The 19,207-nt window shown below is 54.3% G+C and overlaps 1 protein-coding gene across 1 annotated transcript in view; it reads left to right on the top strand.

Annotated features, from left to right (window-relative positions):
- Positions 1–480: 480 nt before the first annotated feature.
- Positions 481–19,207, top strand: part of EPHA8 (EPH receptor A8) — a 51,538-nt gene continuing 32,811 nt past the window's right edge. Inside the window, exons 1-2 of the mRNA XM_056333481.1 lie at positions 481–647; positions 13,502–13,566. Of these exons, the coding sequence (XP_056189456.1) occupies positions 563–647; positions 13,502–13,566 (150 nt within the window). The 5' untranslated portion in view covers positions 481–562. The remainder of the gene's footprint in view (positions 648–13,501; positions 13,567–19,207) is intronic.

Genomic DNA, 19,207 nt, shown 5'->3' with positions numbered 1-19,207 from the left:
AGGGCGAGCGGAGAGCTTCTATCCCAGACCGATGAAAAGCGTCGAGACGGGGGGAATTCTGCCCATCTTCCCTGGTCCCAGACACGCAAGGGAGCACGTCCAAGGGGTTTGCCCCTCTGTGCACACCGAGGCTGAAGGGCAACCCCTTCCCCTTCACGCCTGACCCCAGCTGCAAGTTTGGCTTGCGCAGCAGCCGGGCGAGAGCAGCGAAGAGGGATGGGGAACGCGAGGAGCAGCGGGGGCTGCTGGAGCATCACCAGGGAGGGGGGCTGGCTGGCAGCGGGGAGCAGGGGCCCGCCGTCCGGATGCTGGGGCTGGGTACAGCGTGGCGTGTGGTGCGGGAAGGGGGGCTCGCTGCAGAGCCCACCCAGCCCATTGGCTTGCGAGCGGTGACAGACAGGCTGCTCCCTCCCTGCCGAGCCGCTCGCCTGTGTGGATGCGAGCAATGTGCGCAAAGTGCCTTTGCATTAGCCGGCGTGTGCCATAGCTCCGGGCACTCGCTCGCAGAGGTGCTGGGACAACCGAGGTGGCCCTGTCCCGTGCCTGGTGGCCCTGCCGGACCATGGCATGGGCACAGGGGGACCTGACATCCTCACTCTCTATCGTCATCGCTTTGGCTGCCTGCCTCTCTGCCACCACCAGTGAAGGTAGGAACCGGGGTGGCCCTGGAGCGACAGGGCAGGACTGGGGGGGCCCGCAGGATCGCTGCGGCGGTTTGGATGTGTCTGCATGGGCTTGCTCACTCCGATGGGCTCAGCTTCTTCATGCTCCCAGGGGAGCACAGCTCCTGGTTCCTGCCTGCCTGAGTTTGCTTATCCTGGAGCTTTGCACCAGAGGCTAAACTTCGGAGCTGGGCAGGAGGACTTGATGTCTGCAGCAATGCCTGCCAGCTCTGCCTGGCCTCCCCTGCAAGGGCTCTGCTGCAGCGTGCAGGGGTGGCTGCAGAGGGGACAGGGACACGGGCACCAGCTCAGCCATGGCGATCACCGGAGCTGGCGGCAGCACGGGGCCGTGCTTGCTGGCCAGGTGGTGTGGGCTGCGGTGGAGCGAGTGGGTGGTCACGGGAAGGCGTGCAGAGGGTGTGAGGGGCTGGAAGGGCACTCAGGTGGGAAACTTGTCACCAGGGAAAGGGCTGGAAACTTCTGAAGTGAAAAGCAGGGATGCAGCCAGGGACTCTCTCCTGACATCTCGGTGTAAGCCAGGTCAGGCCTGCTCCCTCTGCCAGGCCACTCTGCCCTGCTGCTGGCTGCGCTCATCCCCGGCCCTTGCTGGCAGCACAGCCCCGCGCCGGCATCTCGGGCTCCCCTCGGGTTCAGCAGCGCTGCTCCCGCTGCCTGCCACCCACCCACTCGCCTGCCTTCCGCACTGGCAGCGGCGTCACGGCTGCTTCCCAGGTCTGCTGATCTTCATCACCCAGAGATCTGCCGTTCCCACTCCTGAGCGTGTCCTTGGCACTGGCAGCAGCATCCTTCCTCCCTTCTGCTATGCCTGGGAGCTGTGGCCAGCACGGAGCAGCCCTCTGCAGCGAGCCTCAGTGCTGGTGTCCCTATCCAGCAGCGGCAGTGGCATCCCTCCCTTCTCCTGCCCCTGCAAGCCTGCCATCCTTCTGGCATGCCGAGGCCCACGGGCTGGCACCACGATGCCTCATGCACTTTGCAGCACCCTGCTGGGCCAGGTCCTTGTGCCTGCTACCGTCTTCCGACACCCACCTGCACCTCCCCTCCCACCAGCCTGTCTTGCCTCACCTGTATTACCCAGTTCCAGCTGTCTGTGGGTCCTAACCCCGTTTTCTGCCAGCTGGATGCTTCCTAGCACTCCTCCTGCTCCTTTCCCCACTGGCTTTCCTGCCCTTGGGTTCTCACTGCTGGGGATGGGCTGTGTGGGTGCACAATGGGACCCCAAGCACTCCAATGCCCCCATCCCTTGCTTGCCCTCCGCACCACGGTGCGGCAGCTGCCCCATACCCCGTACCCTGGGCAGAGTGCAGTGCAGGATGCTGCCCGCGCTGCCCTGGGCTCTCAGGGCTGCAGCCCTACCTGAACTCAGCTAACGCTGCGCACGGACATGCAAGGCTGGAGCTTCTTTGCTTTCCGCTGTTCAGGAGACTGCTGGCTGCTGGGGTGGGTTTCATGGCATCTGTATGAACAGCCAGGCCCTGGGCTACTGTCTGTCTTCTGCTGGGAAAGACCTGGGTTTCCCACAAGACTTTCTGGGAAGGAAAGCTAGTCCCAGTAACAGCTGTGGTCAGGGGGATGTGTGGGGCTGAGGATGAGCCCGGCTCAGGGGAAGACCAAGCGTGTTGGATCTGGGTTAGACTGGGCAGAAAGTGCTGGGCGTCATGAGGACACAGTGTGGGACCCTGCAGAAAGCTGGTGGGGCTCCGTCCGCTGCCTGCAAGGATGCTCGTGCCTCCGTGGGTAGTGGGGCACTGCTCTGCAGTAGCACGGGGCAGCTCAGTGCCAGCCAGGCCCCGTGGTACGGGCAGTGGAGCTGGGGACGTGGCAGCAGGCTCCTGCCAACACCTGGCATCTCAGGGTGCTGGGACGAGCTGGAGCATCCATGCAGGGGTGGCTGCGGTGCTGGTCTGAGTGCCCTGGTATGGGGATGGGACTAGAAACACAGAGAGATGCTGCCAAGTGTAACATAGCCGTGGTGTCTCCCGCACTCCGCTCTTGCCGGCCTTTGCTACCCCGTTTCTACACCGCATGGCACACGCGGGCACGGTGCGAGGGTGTTGTCGTGGTGCACAAAGGTGCCTGGCTGCTGCTGACCGTGACCTCTGCTGGCTGCCACGGTCTACTCCGTGCCGTGCATCTCTGGCCATGCCACCCAGCAAACCCCACGCTTGTTGGAGAGATGCAGGGTAGAAGATTACAGCTGCAAAACAAATTTAAGGCGGGTGCGTTGCTGCACTCTGCATGTGCGTATGGGGAGGCAATCACTATATAAAGATGTGTATTAACCTGATGAAACGGCTTCACTCTGATTTTCTTCCCCTTCCAAGGGTTCCCAGTACCTTTCTCTTCCCTGCAAGATTTGTTCCAAGAAGTTTATTCTTTTCAGTCTTGCATGCAGTGGGTGCTCTGGAAATGGGAGGAAAAAGGAATCGCCGTTTCATGGGAAATCCCATTTCAGTGTGGCAGCCATTGCAAAACACATTGAAAGCCAAAGCTCAGATTTTTTCCTAAATGAGTAAAAATTTGCAGGATGTGGAAGATTTTTGTTTGGAGCACTGATGAAATTTTGTCTTAAATTGCTTTAGAGCAGGGAGGTAGGAAAGTTATTTTCAGTAACATAGATAGACTAAAATATTTACACTATTACACACTGAGTTGCATAGGCAAGAATTACATTAAAGCGGGTATCTTATGTGACGCCGTGGACTGAAGTTAAATAATAAAATATGAAATATCCTTGTTTGATTGAAAGCAAATCAGATGAGCAGAAATTACCGCATTTGGGGCTTGGGCAGGGGGTGACAAAAATGTATTTTCTGCCAGAAAATGACACTTCAAATGCTACTACTGGGATCTGCGCCCTCCCAGGTGATGCCTCTGGCTCAGCTCTGCCCTCCGTCTGTGAGGTGGAGGACCTTCCTCCCCATCACGGCACAGACCCATGAACTTGGGTGGTACCTTGGTGGGGAACATGGTGCCAGAGAGAACGGGGACCTGGAGATGTCTCCCCCAGCATTTCAGGGCACATAGGGACAGCTGAGGCAAACAGCAGGTGACAGGGATAGGGTGATGTAGAGGGACCGTACTGGGGAGGATGCAGAGCCGCTGACACAAGGACGCTCACCTTTTCCCCGTATCACAAGGTTGGTGATGGAGACATTTTTTTTTCCTCCCTGCGACAGGGCTGGGGTGCGGGAGAGCACCGGGGTCCTTGGGAAAACCCAGCAGCTTGCTGCGCTGCCAAAACGGGGCCAGGGAAGGGTCTGTGGCAATCTCCCCCACTAATCTCTTGATTGTAATCTCATTAATTGCCCTTCTGCTCAAACAGAAAAAGAGGTAAAAACTCATCCGCACATTTTTTTCAGTGCTACTTTTCTAGCCCTTCCGCAACAATGCCGAAGTCGGGGCTGTGGGAGAAGCAAAGCTCTGAAAGGGAGAGGAAACAGCTTTTTCAGTTGTAAAAAGGCTGTGAGGATGCCGTGGTCCTCTGTAAGAATAGGAAACAAGAGGGTTTAGGTACACAGACTTTTGGTTATGGGGGGATGGGGAAGCATTAGTTTAAAAGAGGGAGTGGATTTGGGCTATGTTTGAAAAAAAAAATTACAAGAAAATAATTTTGGGGGTGTGTAATTTTTTGATTGCTCCCAAAATGCTGATATAAAGCGAATCCTTGCATGATTTTAGATGGGCTCATGGGGTTATGTTTTCTGATCTCACCTTCATTTCTATCCTTCTTGTATTAATAGCTTATAAAACTTCTGGAAAATCAACCCCCTGAATTTGTAGAAAAATAATACAACAGTGCACAAAACCCACCAACTCTGCAAGATTTTTTTTCATTCTCCTTGAATTCTTGTTTCCTGAAATCACGAGGGGTTTATTTACAGTGGAAATAAATGGGCACCCATTTTGGTGACAGTGGAAATAGATCTGATGAGTCTAAATTTGAGTACAGCTGAAAACCCGATGAATAACTACAGGGATGAAGGAATTCCCTTTTTTGATTGTTGAGAAATGATCAGAAATATATTTTACCTAGAAGAAGAAAACAAACAAACAAACAAACAAAACCCAAAACAAACACCAAACGAAAAATAAATGAACTCCAGCTCCCAAAGATGCTCAGCCCAGGGAGGGACGGAGAGCGGCTCGTCCCACGCTTCCCGCTGGGGTGGGTGCACGTGGGTCCCGATGGGCAAGGCTCCGGGATGCGCCGGTTTCATCAAGCCATCCTGACACCTCCGCTCTTTGTTTCGGTCGGGTCCTGTGTTTTGTACGTCCCTGCTCGCCTCGCTGGCAGCCTTCAGTGCTGCCTTTATCTCCAGGGGCAAATCCATTCATATGATAACTCTATTCATACCCTGACAGTTTTTGATAGTTCATTCTCCTAACCCCAGCCGTGTTTGCATGACCAACACTCAAAATTATTCCTCTGTCACAGAGAAACAATTAACCCCTTCGGCCCTGGTAGTTGAAAAGTGAGCGGCGGGATCATGCAGTCGTTATTTCCTTCAAAAAGAAACAAAACAAAAAAACCCCAAACATGTCTCGCCCATGTAGATGTGTGCTACTTGGGGTCATAAATAACCACATAAAGGATGTAACTCCTTCATGGGTCAGGTCCAGCCACACCAATAAAGCTTAATGAGCTGAGTTTGGCCCAGGGATACCGTCCAGAAAGGTATTCAACATTTATCTAAAGACATTGGTGAAGGCAGATCCATCCCTGCCCTTAATAATTTTTTCCAATGCTCATCAGCCTCAGCCTTGAAAAATTGGACCCCTCTTTTTCCGTAATACAAATTTGCCTGGTTTCACCTTCCAGCCATTTGTTCTTGTTAGGCTTTTCTTGCTAGATTAAAGACACCATATTTTTCTGCCGTGAAAGTACGCTGAGTGCAACCGGGTGCCTCGCACCCCTCATGGGCACAAGCAGATTGGGCTCTGCAGGTTCCCCTCACTCATGGTTTTTTTTCTTCCATCCCTGGTATTATGGTGGTGCCTGCGGTATCTTCTGCTCTATCTCCGTTTTCTCGTATTTAAAATGCTTTTACCATGTAAGTGAGCGGCAGCAGCGCTGGCTGCAGCTGGAGAGACCAGCTCCATCCCAGTATCAAGGGCACACACCAGTCACTGCATCCTTCCTTTTGTGCTAGGTACCTCCCATCCAATTTTAAAGGACTCTTGCGATATTTCATTACTGGTGGCATGAGATATTCAGACTGTCCCCTCAAATGTTTTTAGTATTGGTATTTTTGTCTGGAAAGATGTTCTGTTTCAGAAAGCTATTTTTAAGAGGGCAAAGTAAGGCAAAAGCCTTTATAAGAAATTAACTTGCTTTAAAAATGTCACTGGGGTACAAACTGCTAAGCATGGTTTAGGGTGGCCAACTGGTGTGAGAGGAAAAGCCATCCTCGGAGAAATTAGGGAAAAGGCATCCAACAGCCTGAAAAACTGCATTCCAAAGCCCCTTCCGATAATCCAGATAAGCGAGCACATTTGCAAAGATCCACATTTCCCTAGTGAATCTTCCAGAGAGGATAAAGCTCAATTTTTTTGCCAGGACTACTGGGCTGCAGGGGTCAGTGGGAACGGCAGGGTGTCTTTTTTTGGGGCACTGCAGGGCTCGTCCGGCCGACGGACTCGCAGACTCTGCCACGGGCACAGCTCTCCAGCGCCAAACCCACCAGAGTTGCTGTGGGTAGCACGGGGACCGGCTGGGAGCGACAGCGGGGAGTCAGGAGTTTGGGTAGGAAATCTGCAAAAATCCCAAACTGGCAGGAGATAACCGAGCAGGCAGGTGGGTTTAGGTGGGAAGTTGCATGCTCTGGGATAAGGACCTGAGATGGAGTTAGGGACTTCCCTGGTGTAAGCTTTGACTCCCCAAAAATGCAGCAGAAGTCAGAAACCTGGGCAGCTAAAGCTGAAAAAGCATTTGTGTCTATTCACGTTGTGTCCACTTTTGCTATAACCCAACACCCGTGAGAAGAGGAGTCAGGACTGGTGTGAGGACCCCGGCACAAACCCCTCTGGCGAGGGCTCCCATTTCTCTGATCTGTGTTCCGCAGGTTTTTCTTATCACAAGCAGAAAAGGCGTGTTCCGTGTTAGCAAAATCTCCTCTATAATTTTTAAAGACTGTCATGGTCGTGTGTTACTGGTAGCATGAAATATTCAGCCTGTCCCTGAAGCTGGGACTGCAGCTTGGTGGAAAATGGGACGTGTAGGTCCGAGTGCAGGTCCGTTAGGTGTTCTTCAGGCTTCTGGGTTTGGGGACACCGGTCAGGGCTGCAAGAAGTTGTCCTTCGGTGACGTGTGGCCTGAACAGATTAGTTCTCGCAGGGCTTTAGCCAAATGAGATGCCGAGAGGTTGGTGTGTGAGGCACGGGCTCCTCTCTGCTGATGGATGGGTCCATGTCGCCTTCCCATCCCTTAGGCTGGGGACGTTGTGATGGAAAGGACTCGTGTGACCCCCAGATGGCCAGACCTGGGGCCACCAGGTCTGCAAAGCCTTTCTCCAGGGCTGCAGGGACCCTTCAGCTCCCCTCGGTGCGCCCTGGTGCCTGTCCCCTCCCCAGCCTCGCCGCGGTCCTGCTCCTTCTCCTGCTCACACCGGGTATTTCCATGGAATATCTCGCCTCCCTGACCTTTCTCATCCTCCCGTCCCCAGAGCCTTCCCACCTCCTCCTCTGGCTTCTGCCCTGAATTACAACAAGCCCAACCACCCCTCGGGGCCCAAAATAACTCTTTCCCCACTGGCACGAGCCCCTGGACGAGGGGCAGTGGAAATGTGCTCCCCCCTCAGGGCTGGACCCATACAACCTGTCCTCAAGCCCTGGGACATCCCGTGGATTTTTAACGTTTCCAGCCGGTTACTTATCTTCTTTTATTTATCGTTTTACTTATCGTTTGCACGGTGCAGGGATGCACCCCGGTACCAGAACACCCTGCCCGGGTGGGTACCGTGTGTGCTTTAATTTGGGTCACCTAAACCTGCAGATTCACTTTGCCCTGGCTGTCCCACCACACACGAGCATCAGGAGTCTCAAACCGAGCAGGAAGCACGAGCATTTTACATCTCTATTTTCTCACCTATATTTCCGAGAGAAAACACTTTTTTTTTGGTTGTTTGGCTCTTGATGTGTGGGTTTTTTGTTTTTGTTTGTTTTTTTTTTTCCTAGGAAAAAAAAATGCTGCCCTGTAATTTCAAGGGTTTTAGCCTTGGAAATACTTTATTCAGGGTGTTTTGTTTTGTTTTGTTTCATTTTTTACATTATTTCACGACACCTCGGTCTTACCACAGGTTATGCTCTTGCACTGCACATTATCTTACATGATATCATGCAGGGTCTGGAAGGATCAGGTTGATCATTTTATTTTTAAAACCTGAACTGCGGCTTTTTGTTAGCACTGATTGAACAAACAAGCTTTCTTCCTACATCAAAGTATCTTCTGCTCGTGGTACCCTGAAAAGGGGTGACCCTCTGGGCAGTCCTTATGGGCATTGCCGCTCCTGATGCATTACAAAACGATATAAAATTAAATACAGAAAGTTCACAGCGACAATCCAGAGGTCTGAGAAGAAATCCTGAAATGGGAATTAGGGCACATCCAAAAAGCAGCACTGCTTTTCATGGCAATTGTTTGAAAACGGTTCATTTTTTAAATTATTATTTTTTTTTCCCAGCCTGATTCTGGTATTTCCAGAACTGTGGAAATCCCACGTTCCTGCTGGATATGGTGCCATCTTTTACATCCTACCCCCAGTGCTTTCCTCAGTTTCCTCTCTGGGCAGCCGAGGCCAGCGGGTGCTGATGCGAGTGTCACCCCTGCTGTGCCCTTAGTCCCTGCAGCCCCGTGGACAAGCAGCTGCTCGACAAAGCCTGCACAGGTCCCGCTGCGGCTGCGGCAGAATGATGGTGTGCAGCACCCTGCCGTCCTGCCCACCCTGCTGCCACCATGCCCACCCTGCCACCCTGCCCACCCCGCTGCCACCGTGCCCACCCTGCCACCACCGTACCACCTGCCTGCCACCATGCCCACCCCATCACCACCATGCCCACCCTGCCACCACCGTACCACCTCCCTGCCACCACGCCCACCCCACCACCACCGTGCCCACCCCACTGCCACTGTGCCCACACCGCCACCACTGTGCCCACCTCCCTACCACCGTGCCCACCCCCCTGCCACCGTGCCCACCTCCCTACCACCATGCCCACCCTGCCACCGTGCCCACCCTGCCACCACCATGCCCACCTCCCTACCACCGTGCCCACCTCCTTGCCACTGTGCCCACCCTGCCACCACCGTGCCCACCCCACCACCACCATGCCCACCAGGCTCGGTGGGGCTCAGCCCCTGCGCACAGCTCCCCCGTGGGCAGAGCTGACCTACCCGCTGGACTTGCTGCTCTGACTGCGAAGCCCCAAGGGCTGGCCGCGTGTGTTGGTGACTACATGACTCTTTTCCTTTCTTTAAAGATAAATATTGTCCCAGGGAGGGGGAAGCTGGAAGTAAAGCATGCCGGCCTGTTCCCCTGCCATGCTCCGAGGCCGGTAAGACACAGCTTTGTTGGTCGGCTTTGCCTCCCGATTCGGAAAGGTCGCAGCTGGCTATTCAGCGTGCCCCTGGATTAAACGGTGGGACACAAATAGCTGACCCACCCTGGCCCCACCTGCCCCTTCAAAGTCCTGTCTGAGCTTATGGGAAATGAATGCTGCTGGCCCTTGTTCCCCTCCTCTCAGGGAGCCTTTCCCTGCCCCTTTCCCATACCCCGACTTTCTCTTCCCGCTGCAGAGAGCCCTCCCCGTGTAGTTCCCCCACCGAGTGGGGCTGGGGCTGTGGGGCCAGTGTGGGGTGTGCAGACCCGCGGGTGGCTGCGGGGGCTGAGCCTGCCAGTCTTTGGGTAGCGGGGAGCAGGAGCGCCTAACCGTGCTGATAAGAGTTTAATTATCGATGCAAAAGGCGTTGTTGCATGGGGGGGAGCCTTGCTGTGAATCTTGGGAGGCCTTTGAAGTTGTGATGGAGAGGAACTGAAGCCCAAGGGAACAGGGCTGCTCCCACTGACCCTTCCTCCCCATGCCTGCGCTACAAAGCCCCTGCCTGGGAGGGAGACGGCAGAGTAATTAGAGTGAGGACTGCAGTGGGTTAACAATTAGCGAGGGTGCTCAGGGCCCTCTTTGGTCCCCCACTGCTCTTCTAGAGGCTGGGGCTCAGTGCATCCCCCATTGTGTCACCCCCAGGCTTGTCCTGCTACCCCACCACGCACCCCTGGGTGGGCAGAGGGTCCCCAGGCTCCCCTGGGCTGGGCAGCTGTGGCTGCCGTGGGACCCTTCCTGAGCCCGGCATGCTTAGATGTGGGACCCCCCAGCGCCTGCGCCTGTTAGGGTTGTAATACAGCCCTGCGGGAGCCGCCGCCACACACGCAAGTGCTGGGAAAGGTTTCTGAGCACTTGCTCCCTATAGGTATAGGTATAAGGCAAGAGATATATGGACCCGGCAAAACACACAGCCTCTGGATGTGAGTCCCTGCCTCGGCTTCCTCACTCATCCCAAATGGCATTTAGAATTTGGTAGATCTGGGTACAGGTATGAGTATGGATAGGGCTACAGATACAGATGTGCATACAAAAATAAAGTGGCAGGTATAAATAAATTATACATCATATACATACATGTATACCTGGTCTTTGACTCCTGCGTAATTTGCACCTATGAGATTGCAATGTGCACTACTCGCGCGACGTTAGACGATGCAACTTTAGAAAGGAGCAAGTAGGTCTGCCTTGCATGAGACTCTGTCTCAAGACCCCGGTTGGTGCTGGGGAAGCGACCTGCTTGCTCCTAGGTGCTTCCATTTGAACGGGCAATCAGGCTTGACAGCTTTTCCACCAGTGCAAGAATTTCCCCTGACACCTCCTGGTGTTTTGGCTCAATACGCCGAGTCAAGGCCAAGGCACAGAATAGGGAAAATACAAAATGGTGCTCAGGAAAACAAAATGGAGCTCGCTGTTTGAGACTGATACGTGCAGACAGTCCATAACATCAAACAGAATTGCCCAGCTGTAGGAGAGAGGTCTCCCAAACCGGCACATTTTCTGAGAAACGTTTCAGCTGAAAGGGGTCCTTTGTGGCGGCCTCACTCACCCTCTGGCATCAAGGGCGGGCTGTTTCTGAGCATCGCCTCCAGAGATGCAGCTGGAAGATCACCTGCGAGGGGCTGGATGGGGCAGTTGTTGCATGCGATGCGGCGGGTTCCCTTTGGTGTTCATCTGTAGCCTCCCGCTGAAATGGACAGTTTGGGTTTTGGGAGAGCGTGGGTCTCCCCACATCCCAGCACAGCCTGTCATGGTGCTGCTGGGTGGATGCTCATAGCCACAGATGTGCGCTATACCATGAGTTAATGCAGGAGCTCTTGGACATGCAATGCCTCTGTGTTTGTGCAATGCCCGCTGCAGTGGGCTTAATGCATAGGACTCCAATGCACTTGGCTGAAACGCTTGTTAAGGAATCAAAGAAATAACTTAGCTCTTTTCCTTCAAAGAGGTTCAAGCGATCTGCTCCACGGGCGTGTTGCAGGGAATGCAAGCTTGTTTGTGCACCAAAGCACCCGCAAGGAGACGGCTCCATCATCTGTACCAGACTGGGTGACAACCATATGGTCCACGTGGTGGGATGGGGCGTCGCAAGCTGGCTCCAGATCCCACACGCCGCTGTGCAGAGAAGCCTGGGGCACGTCCCACCATGCCTGCTCCGATCTCAGCATCATTCCCCACGGCGTGATGCTGTGGCTGGACCCCAGTCTGTTGCAGGCTCCTCATGCTGCTTGGAGAGCAGCGAGAGGCAGCCACATCCATCGCTGAGCATCTCAGCGTGGGAAAGAGGGTGCACAGACCACGGCGGGGGGGACAGAGGGTCTGCGAAAGCGGTTCCCTCCCCGCAGCCTGCCTGCTGAGGGTCACTGCGACTGTGCTCCTGCACTGTGAGCAGGGAAACTCCCGAGCCCGGGTTCCTGCTGGGCGAATTACCCAGGGAAAATAGGCAGAAAATCTTCAGATTAAGAATAACAAATAAAAATGGATTTGAGATCTCCGAGGTAATTACTCCGTGCTGAGGGCAAGGGGCCTCTTTAGCAGTGGGAGCAGCGCCATGCGGGGAGTGGAGGGGCTCGGCCTGCTGTTGGGCCAATGGAGTCACACAAGAAACCCTGGAAATTCTTTCAAATTGTTCTGCTAACATTAATAAATGCCTCAAAAGCTCCTAATCTGCTCTGTCAGGAGCATGACGTCCGGGTGTTTCACAGCCAGCTCACGTCTCTGCTCTTCTCTCCCCCCCCTTCTCCTTCCCTGCTTGGTAATAGTAAATGAAAGTGGCACCCGTTCCCCCGGCTGCTGGGACCAGCGTCACACTGAGCCCAGCCTCTACCAGGGCTGGGGCTGCTGTCCCAACGTGCCCCATCCCCACCGCGACAAGCGGGTGCCTTGCACCGAGACCACCATCCCCCCAGAGCCCAGGGACCAGCCGTGACCTGGTGCTGCAGCAGGGATGCGGTGCCCAGTTGCCTCGAGGTCCAGTTTGATGCTGCTTGAGGGTGAGGATGGGCAGCCAGCACGGATGAGGCATCCGGAGCAGGATCAACCTTACTGGGTGGCTGCAGGGCAAAGAGCACTGGGCAAAGCTGGAGGCACTGGAGGTCCCTGAGGGAGCCTGGTGCTGATGAGGGGTGACGAGGCATGGGCACCCTGGTGTTGGTGGCACGACGAGGTGAGGGCACCCTGCCAGCACCCTCTCCCAGGCCTCCACCCCCCGGCTCTGTACCCTGGAGCTGGGGCTTGGGCTCCTTCCCCAGGTGCTGAGCAAGTCGGGGGGTTATAAGGGTGGTGGCAAGGCTCTCCTCTGCCTGGTGCTGCAGCGTCCAGCGTGGGGCTGACGGCAGTAGGTGACACCCAGGGGCAGATCACCCTTTGCACGCAGCAATGCTGTGGCATCCCGCTGCCCCCATTCCACTGCTGACACTGCACAGGTTTCTGTGGGAAGCTCCTGAGTACATTCAAAGGTGTCCTCATCTCTCCCCCCACGGAAGCTGCTCCCCTCTCCTCGCAGATTTGCCCGTGTCTCCTCGTTAAGCTGGGCTCCCAGTGGTGGCAGGGCTTCTGAAGGGCTGGCTTTGATGGGTCTCCCCACGCAGCTGGTCCCCTGTGGTCTGGCCTGTCCAGTGGGGTGTCAGCCAGGACCGTGGGGGGTCACTTTGTGCTGGAGCTGGGCACCATGGTGCATAATTACAGTGGCTGCTGGAGTGCGGACTTCAAACTGGTGGTGCTGGGAGGGAAATGAGCCTAAAGGGCTCTGCAAAGCCTCTGGAGCAGAAGTGTCCAGGCAAGAAATGATGCTCCCATTGCATTGGTGTGGGCACAGGGTGGGACTGCCAGACAACCTGATGTTTGGAGTTTGTTTCCCCAGCTCTCCCTTGCTTTGCATCCCTCTGACCTGCTCTGCATCCCCTCTGACCTGCTGTTGGCAGCCCCCTCTCCTCCAAGAGGATGCATTGCTCTAAGCCCTATGGCCAGAACTGATACAGCCCCACCCCAACTCTACCCCAAACCAACAGCTCGGGGGAGCATCATTTGTTGCCATCCCCTTGCTCCGTATCTGCCTCAGCTGCAGCCAGGCAGGTCCCTGGCAGTAGCCCTATGGATCGATGGGTGCATGGGACAATCAAGCGAGCAGGGTACAAGGAAGGGTCATTTGTGGGAGCTCAGTTCCTCACCCCTTGGGGATGGGGAGAAAGCTTTCTAATGCAGCATTTTGCTCCTGTGTTTTACAGTGAACTTGCTAGACACATCAACGATCCCTGGGGACTGGGGCTGGATGACGTATCCCTCACACGGGGTAAGTATGAAGTTGACACATCGGGGACCCCAGTGGGACGGGTCACCATGGATACCTGCAGGGAGGGTGGATGGACATCTCAGCCCCAGGCTGGTGCCTTGGTCAGTGCTGATGGGGCAAGAAGCCCACGTCTGTTGGGAAAATACTAATCTGAAAGGCTAGCAGTGGGAAAGTGGCATTTGGAAATGCCGTTTAACTCTCCATGTCCCCTGGGAGGGACCAAGTTGTCACCAGGTCCCGAGCTTTGAGGGAGCTCAGGAGCTGGGTGGCCCCCACGAGCACTCACAGAGAAGCATCTCATTCCTTGCTGCACCAGGGAAGCATCAGGAGGAACAGCTCAAAATAACGGGGAAGCTCTCAACCACCTGTAATCAGAGGAGCTGGCTGTGGGAACTGGGCAAGAGGGGCAGGGAAGTATCCCTTCTGGCTGGTTCCTTACGGGGAGTGGCGATGCAATGTGACCAGGAGGGGTGTAGGGGAGGTGACCCCCATGTGAGCCTGCCATCTCTACTGGCTACATCCTCCCTTCACTTGCATTTCCATGTCTAGGTTTTCCTACCACAGCAGCTTTCTGGAAATTGTGAGTTTCGGATGGCAGGGGGGACCTGGCTGGAAGGATTTTGCTCATTCCTTTAGTGAACAGAAACAATCCCATAAATACACACAGGGCCAACTGCAGGGCACAGTGGGGCTTGCTGCATGCACAGAACGTGCAAAACTGGGGTGCCTACCTGGCTTCTGCTGCTGGGTTGATTTTTCATGTCCACTCTTTTTCATCCCCTCTCGGAACTAAACAGTCCTAATCTTTTCAATTCTGCCTCCTACAGAAATCTTCCCAGGCCTCTAATCATTTTCATTGATCTGTTGCTTGAGACTTTCAGTCGCCGCGCTGTTTGAGCAGGCGTGATCAGAACCGTGAATTCCTAACAATAACAATGATCGGATTTATAGCAGGCATTATCATATATGTAAATATATTAGAACATTAATTCGGGTCTAATTTTAGCAGTTAACTGTTGCAATGATGACAACTGTGGAAATGTAATGGATTGAGAGGTACAAGGTTGGAGGGGACCACAGAACTGATGTGATGTGATCTGCAAAGATACGGGCCTTCAGACCTGTTAATTCACTCATCTCAGAAAAGCCCATCTTTTAGGGGAAAAAAATAAATTGACTACAAAATTGCCAGTGGTGGCAAACCCTCCAGATCCTGTAGCAACGTCATTAACAGGTCCTTGTTAAAAGCCCATCATTACATGGGTTTGCCCACACATATTAGTGATGTTTATTAAGAATAGTCAATGCTAGATGCCAAAAAAAGAAAAAACAAAGAGACTTGTATGACGCCTAACGCCAAAACCACCTCCTGGACATGCTGCTGTGTCCTACAAGACCTAAGTAAGTCAGGTCACCACTCCTCACTTACCCCGTGCTTTTGCTCTGCTCGTGGCCTTGTTACCCAGAGGATAATCACACAGCTGTGTGAAAACAGTCTTGAACACCTTCAAGGAGGGTGCCTGGGTTTTGATGCGACATTCTTGCACAAACAACTTTGCATATCTTTTTCCAGCTGGAGGTTTTAATGGCTCCTCTGAACACTTGTCTGGACTGTGGTTCTTCCTCCATGGGCCACTGCACCACATCATCCTGAAAGAGCATCTCATTCCTTTACCCTCATGCTGGTTCTGCAGCTCCAGGTGTTTTTGGAGTAGCAAATTTGCACTTGGATCCAGCTGCCAGCAGCAGAAAGGAGATGGGATACGGGGCTGTGGTGTCTCAGCGAAGCTGCTGTGCAGTACTCATTTGCAGCGCCAATGATTTGTAATGATTGCTGCAGCCCCTGCAGCAGGGGTCAGATCCAGGTGGGAGGCATGCTGGCTGCTCCACAGGCTTGGTAGCTGGGCTCCACGTGGCTCCCAGCCTGCTACGATCTCTGCTTTAGGAAAGGGACTGAGTTTGCTGGTCACCACCTCGGGAGTGCTGCTGGTGTTGCTGGAACTGTCCCAGCCCACCAGCATGCCGTGACTCTGACAGCCCTGGGATGGTGTAGGAAGGAGGTGGTGTACTGTGAAGCTAGATTTTATATGAGGTCCCTATTTTTGCTGCCATTTCCTTAATTCAGACACTCCTGCTGGAAAAAAAGGTGGCAGTGCCCCCCCTCCCTGTGCTATCCCCCGAGGCTGCCCTGCCTGAGCCATGGCTGGAGCGCGCACTGGGTGCTGGAGGGTGCAGGATTTCCCCACAGCATCTCTGTACTGTCCACAGACAGACTGATCCATTGCAGCATCCTCCTGCCAAGGGCCAGTGCTGCTGCCCCTAGCTCCCCAGCTGAAGAGATGTTTGGTTTTGCTTTACCTGCTTCTCCTGTGTGAGCCCAGGGCCACCGCATGGGTGACATCGGGGAGCGGGGTGGCTCTGGCTGTGTCTTTGCATGGCAACAAACACCACTGAGCCCCAGGCCCCAGCCCGAGGAGCTTAAGAAGGAGACTGGTGTCCTCTAGCTCGGTCCCTAGTGCCCTACAGCTTGCTTTTCCAGCACCTGCAGGTCCTGTCCCACCTCCCTGGGGCTCCTGGGAATGCCAGAGCTAGAAGCAGTGTCCTCTTCTGGACTGGGAGATCCCAGAGCTGCCCTCACAGTCAGGGCAATAATCCAAAGAATCAGCAGTGTAAAACTGGAAGGCTACCGCTTGCAAAGGCCTGATGTTTTCATCACACCTGTGGGCAAGGTGAACTTGCCTCACAGGACGGGTTTTTTCCTTCTCTGTGTTCGCTGTGGCCAGCAAGAGCAGGAGCAGGGAGCAATGGGCACAGCACCATCGCCCTGGGGAGTGTCAAGCCATCAGGGAGGCAAGCGTGGCCTGTTTTGACATTTCCTCTTGCTAGACAATTAACTGAGGGGTAATTGGCTGTAATTGCCGCTCAGGGGTTTAATTGCATCCCCCCCTCACCTCCACCCCGGAGACACGTGCAGGAAGCAAAGGGTCACTGGGAGCATTCCTGTCCCGCAGGCTGCGGCTCCTCTCAATTATAACTTCAAAGGGCTCCCAGGAGCTTTGCAGCTCACTGCAGCCCCCGAACAATTCCCTCTGCATTGAAAATTAAACTCTTATCAGTGCCGTCAGAGGCTGCCCCTTCCCCTTCTGTGCCTCTGGTTTCCCAGCTTTTCCCAGCAAAATGCCCCAGTGCCCCAGTGCCCTTCCCTCCCCTCTCCTCGCTTGGCAAGTCACCCTCTGGATCAGAGGGAGCCTGATCGGCCCCTTTGCAAATTGCTTTTCTACTGCCTAATTAAAACGCTGATGAGATAAGTCAACATATTATTAATAATTATTGTATCGTCTACTTTGATTTACAAAGTCAAACAGGAAATGATTTTGTTCAGACACAGGGTATCTAAGGAGCTTGAATGCTGCCTTGCAAAAGCTAATTATAAGGGGAGCACCTTGAGTGCTGGAGAAAGGCCCCCTGTGCTGCCCAGGACCACCCTGTCTGCTCCCCCACCAGCATCTCTGTGGTCTGGCCCCACAGCATCCCCCTTGCTGCCCAGGCTGGGGTCAGCCCAGGGGGCTGGTGGGCACCTACCACCCAGGCAGCTGTCCCAATGCCTGGCATGCTCCGTGTTGACTCTGCTGGTGGGAGCAGCAGGAAAGACCTTCCGAGGTGGTTTGCACCTCCCCATCCCTGCCCCTCCGCTCCTGGGAGAGGGACGGATCCTGAGGCCCCTGGGCACGATTAGCCAAGAGTTCTCTTCCCTCGTTCTGCAGCAGCTCAGAGGTAAAACTGGCAGAAAGACACCAGATTTGCTTGAACAACCAGCTGAGAGCACAGACAACACTTTTCTGCCTGTGGGATGGTCCCTCAGCAGTTTGTGCATCAGGGGTGGGGAGTTCATGCTGCTGTGAGGATGCTACAGTAAATGCCCCAGGACCGTACTGTGTGCAGAGCAAAGCTCACGCACTGGGGGACATTTTCTGCCTGGTCCTGCCACCGACAGTCAGTTCACGGCTTGGAGGAGCCCTGACTTACACGCCAGCCCTGTTACAAAGCAGGGTCTCCCTTTGCTCCAAGCCCACCCTGCAAAAACCCTGTCTCCAGTCTGGCTGCGCTGCTTACTTGCCATTTCAGCTCCCCTCAGGGTTGTGTCTTTCTCCTCAGACCACCAAAAGCTATTAGGGCTCTCCCACCTGCTCAGGCTATGTCTCCTGCCCTCCGTCACTTTGATGTCCTTTTGCGGTTTCTTGGGTTTCTTTTCCAATACGGAGCCTCTGCTTGGATCCAGGAATACCAGCAAGTTACAGGGCAAGCTGTGGTGAAATTCATTTTCTTTGGGAAAAAAAAAAAAAAAAAAAAAGAAAAAAAAAAGAAGATGAGTTGGAATAGAACATTGGAAAATAAAGATTTAGACTAGTAATTGAGATAAAAGCTCATCTCCCAGTGCTTGTTCAGTAAATGCTGGGTTATTGCTAATTCCCCAGACGCTGGTCACTACCAGGAGTTAATCACCTGCAGTGAAGCTCAGGGTAGTTAACTGCCTGACAAATCCCTCCTTAGCCACAGCAGCGACTGATTTCATGGGGATTATCTCCATTAACACCTCCCATCTAATGATTTATAGCTGCAATAAAGCCCTTCCCTTTTTTTTTTTCTGCCCCCCCCCCCCCCCCCCCCCCTCCCAGTGCCAGTGGTGTGAGGGGCCCAGAGGCTCCCAGGGAGGTGCCATAGCCTTGTGCTTGGGAGGGAGGGAGGAAGGAAAGTGCTGGATGTCTCGGCAGCAGGAAAAGCTTTGCCATGCCAGGCAGACCCGGCATCCCTCCTGGAAGCCATCCCAGGACTGGGGTAACCTGTCACTTGGCTCCCTCCATGGGTACCACAAGGGTGGTGGGAGGCTGAGCTTCTGTTCCAGAGGGTGGTCTCTCCTTTTGTGTGCATCCCCTCCACTCCTCCTCCTCCTCCTCCTCCTCCTCCTCCTTCTCCCCACTCTGCTGCACCACACAGGCCCTGGGAGACTTCTAAGACCTTGCTCAGCCGCCCAGATATCTGGTGTTTGCATCTTTCGCCTTTCATAATCTGGCATTATTTTTTTTTATAACTGGTGTTGACTTTAATTTAAACTCTTAGGCAAACCCCTGAATACAGATGCAATCATGTGTGCCCCCCCCCCCCCCCATCAATGCGTGCGCTCACCACATTAATTATGATGTCCTCATTTCTGTCTCGCTAGGGGATCTTATCACAATGATGGGGGCCGGGCTGAGCTTTGTTTAATGAAAGCCTCTTCAAACTGTTAGCCAAGAGCAGGGATGCCAGGGGGCTGGGTGCATGCACAGTGCCTGCGCTCTGGAACCGGTGGTACCCAGCGTCAGGGGTTCCTCTCCCTGGCCTTAAATGCCTGTAATGAAGAAAGACCCTTCCAATCATGGGGATTCCTGAAATGGGTTGCTCCAGCCCCGATGCCCAGGAGATCCTGGGACCTGGCAAAGCTTGTGGAAACCTGTGTTGCCTGGTGGGACTCTGGGAAGATGCACTTGTGGCATCTAAGCCACCACTTCAGTTGGCCTGCCTGCCCTCCATGCATTTCCATCCACGGAAGAGTGCTTGCCCCGTTAGGCCAGTGGAACACGTGGTGTTTTGGGCCAGTCTC

This window comes from Falco biarmicus, chromosome 3 (genome assembly GCF_023638135.1).
Source record: "Falco biarmicus isolate bFalBia1 chromosome 3, bFalBia1.pri, whole genome shotgun sequence".
Classification (NCBI taxonomy): Eukaryota; Metazoa; Chordata; class Aves; order Falconiformes; family Falconidae; genus Falco; species Falco biarmicus.
The sequence above is the reverse complement of the archived record's forward strand: the minus strand, read 5'-3'. Positions and strand labels throughout refer to the sequence as shown.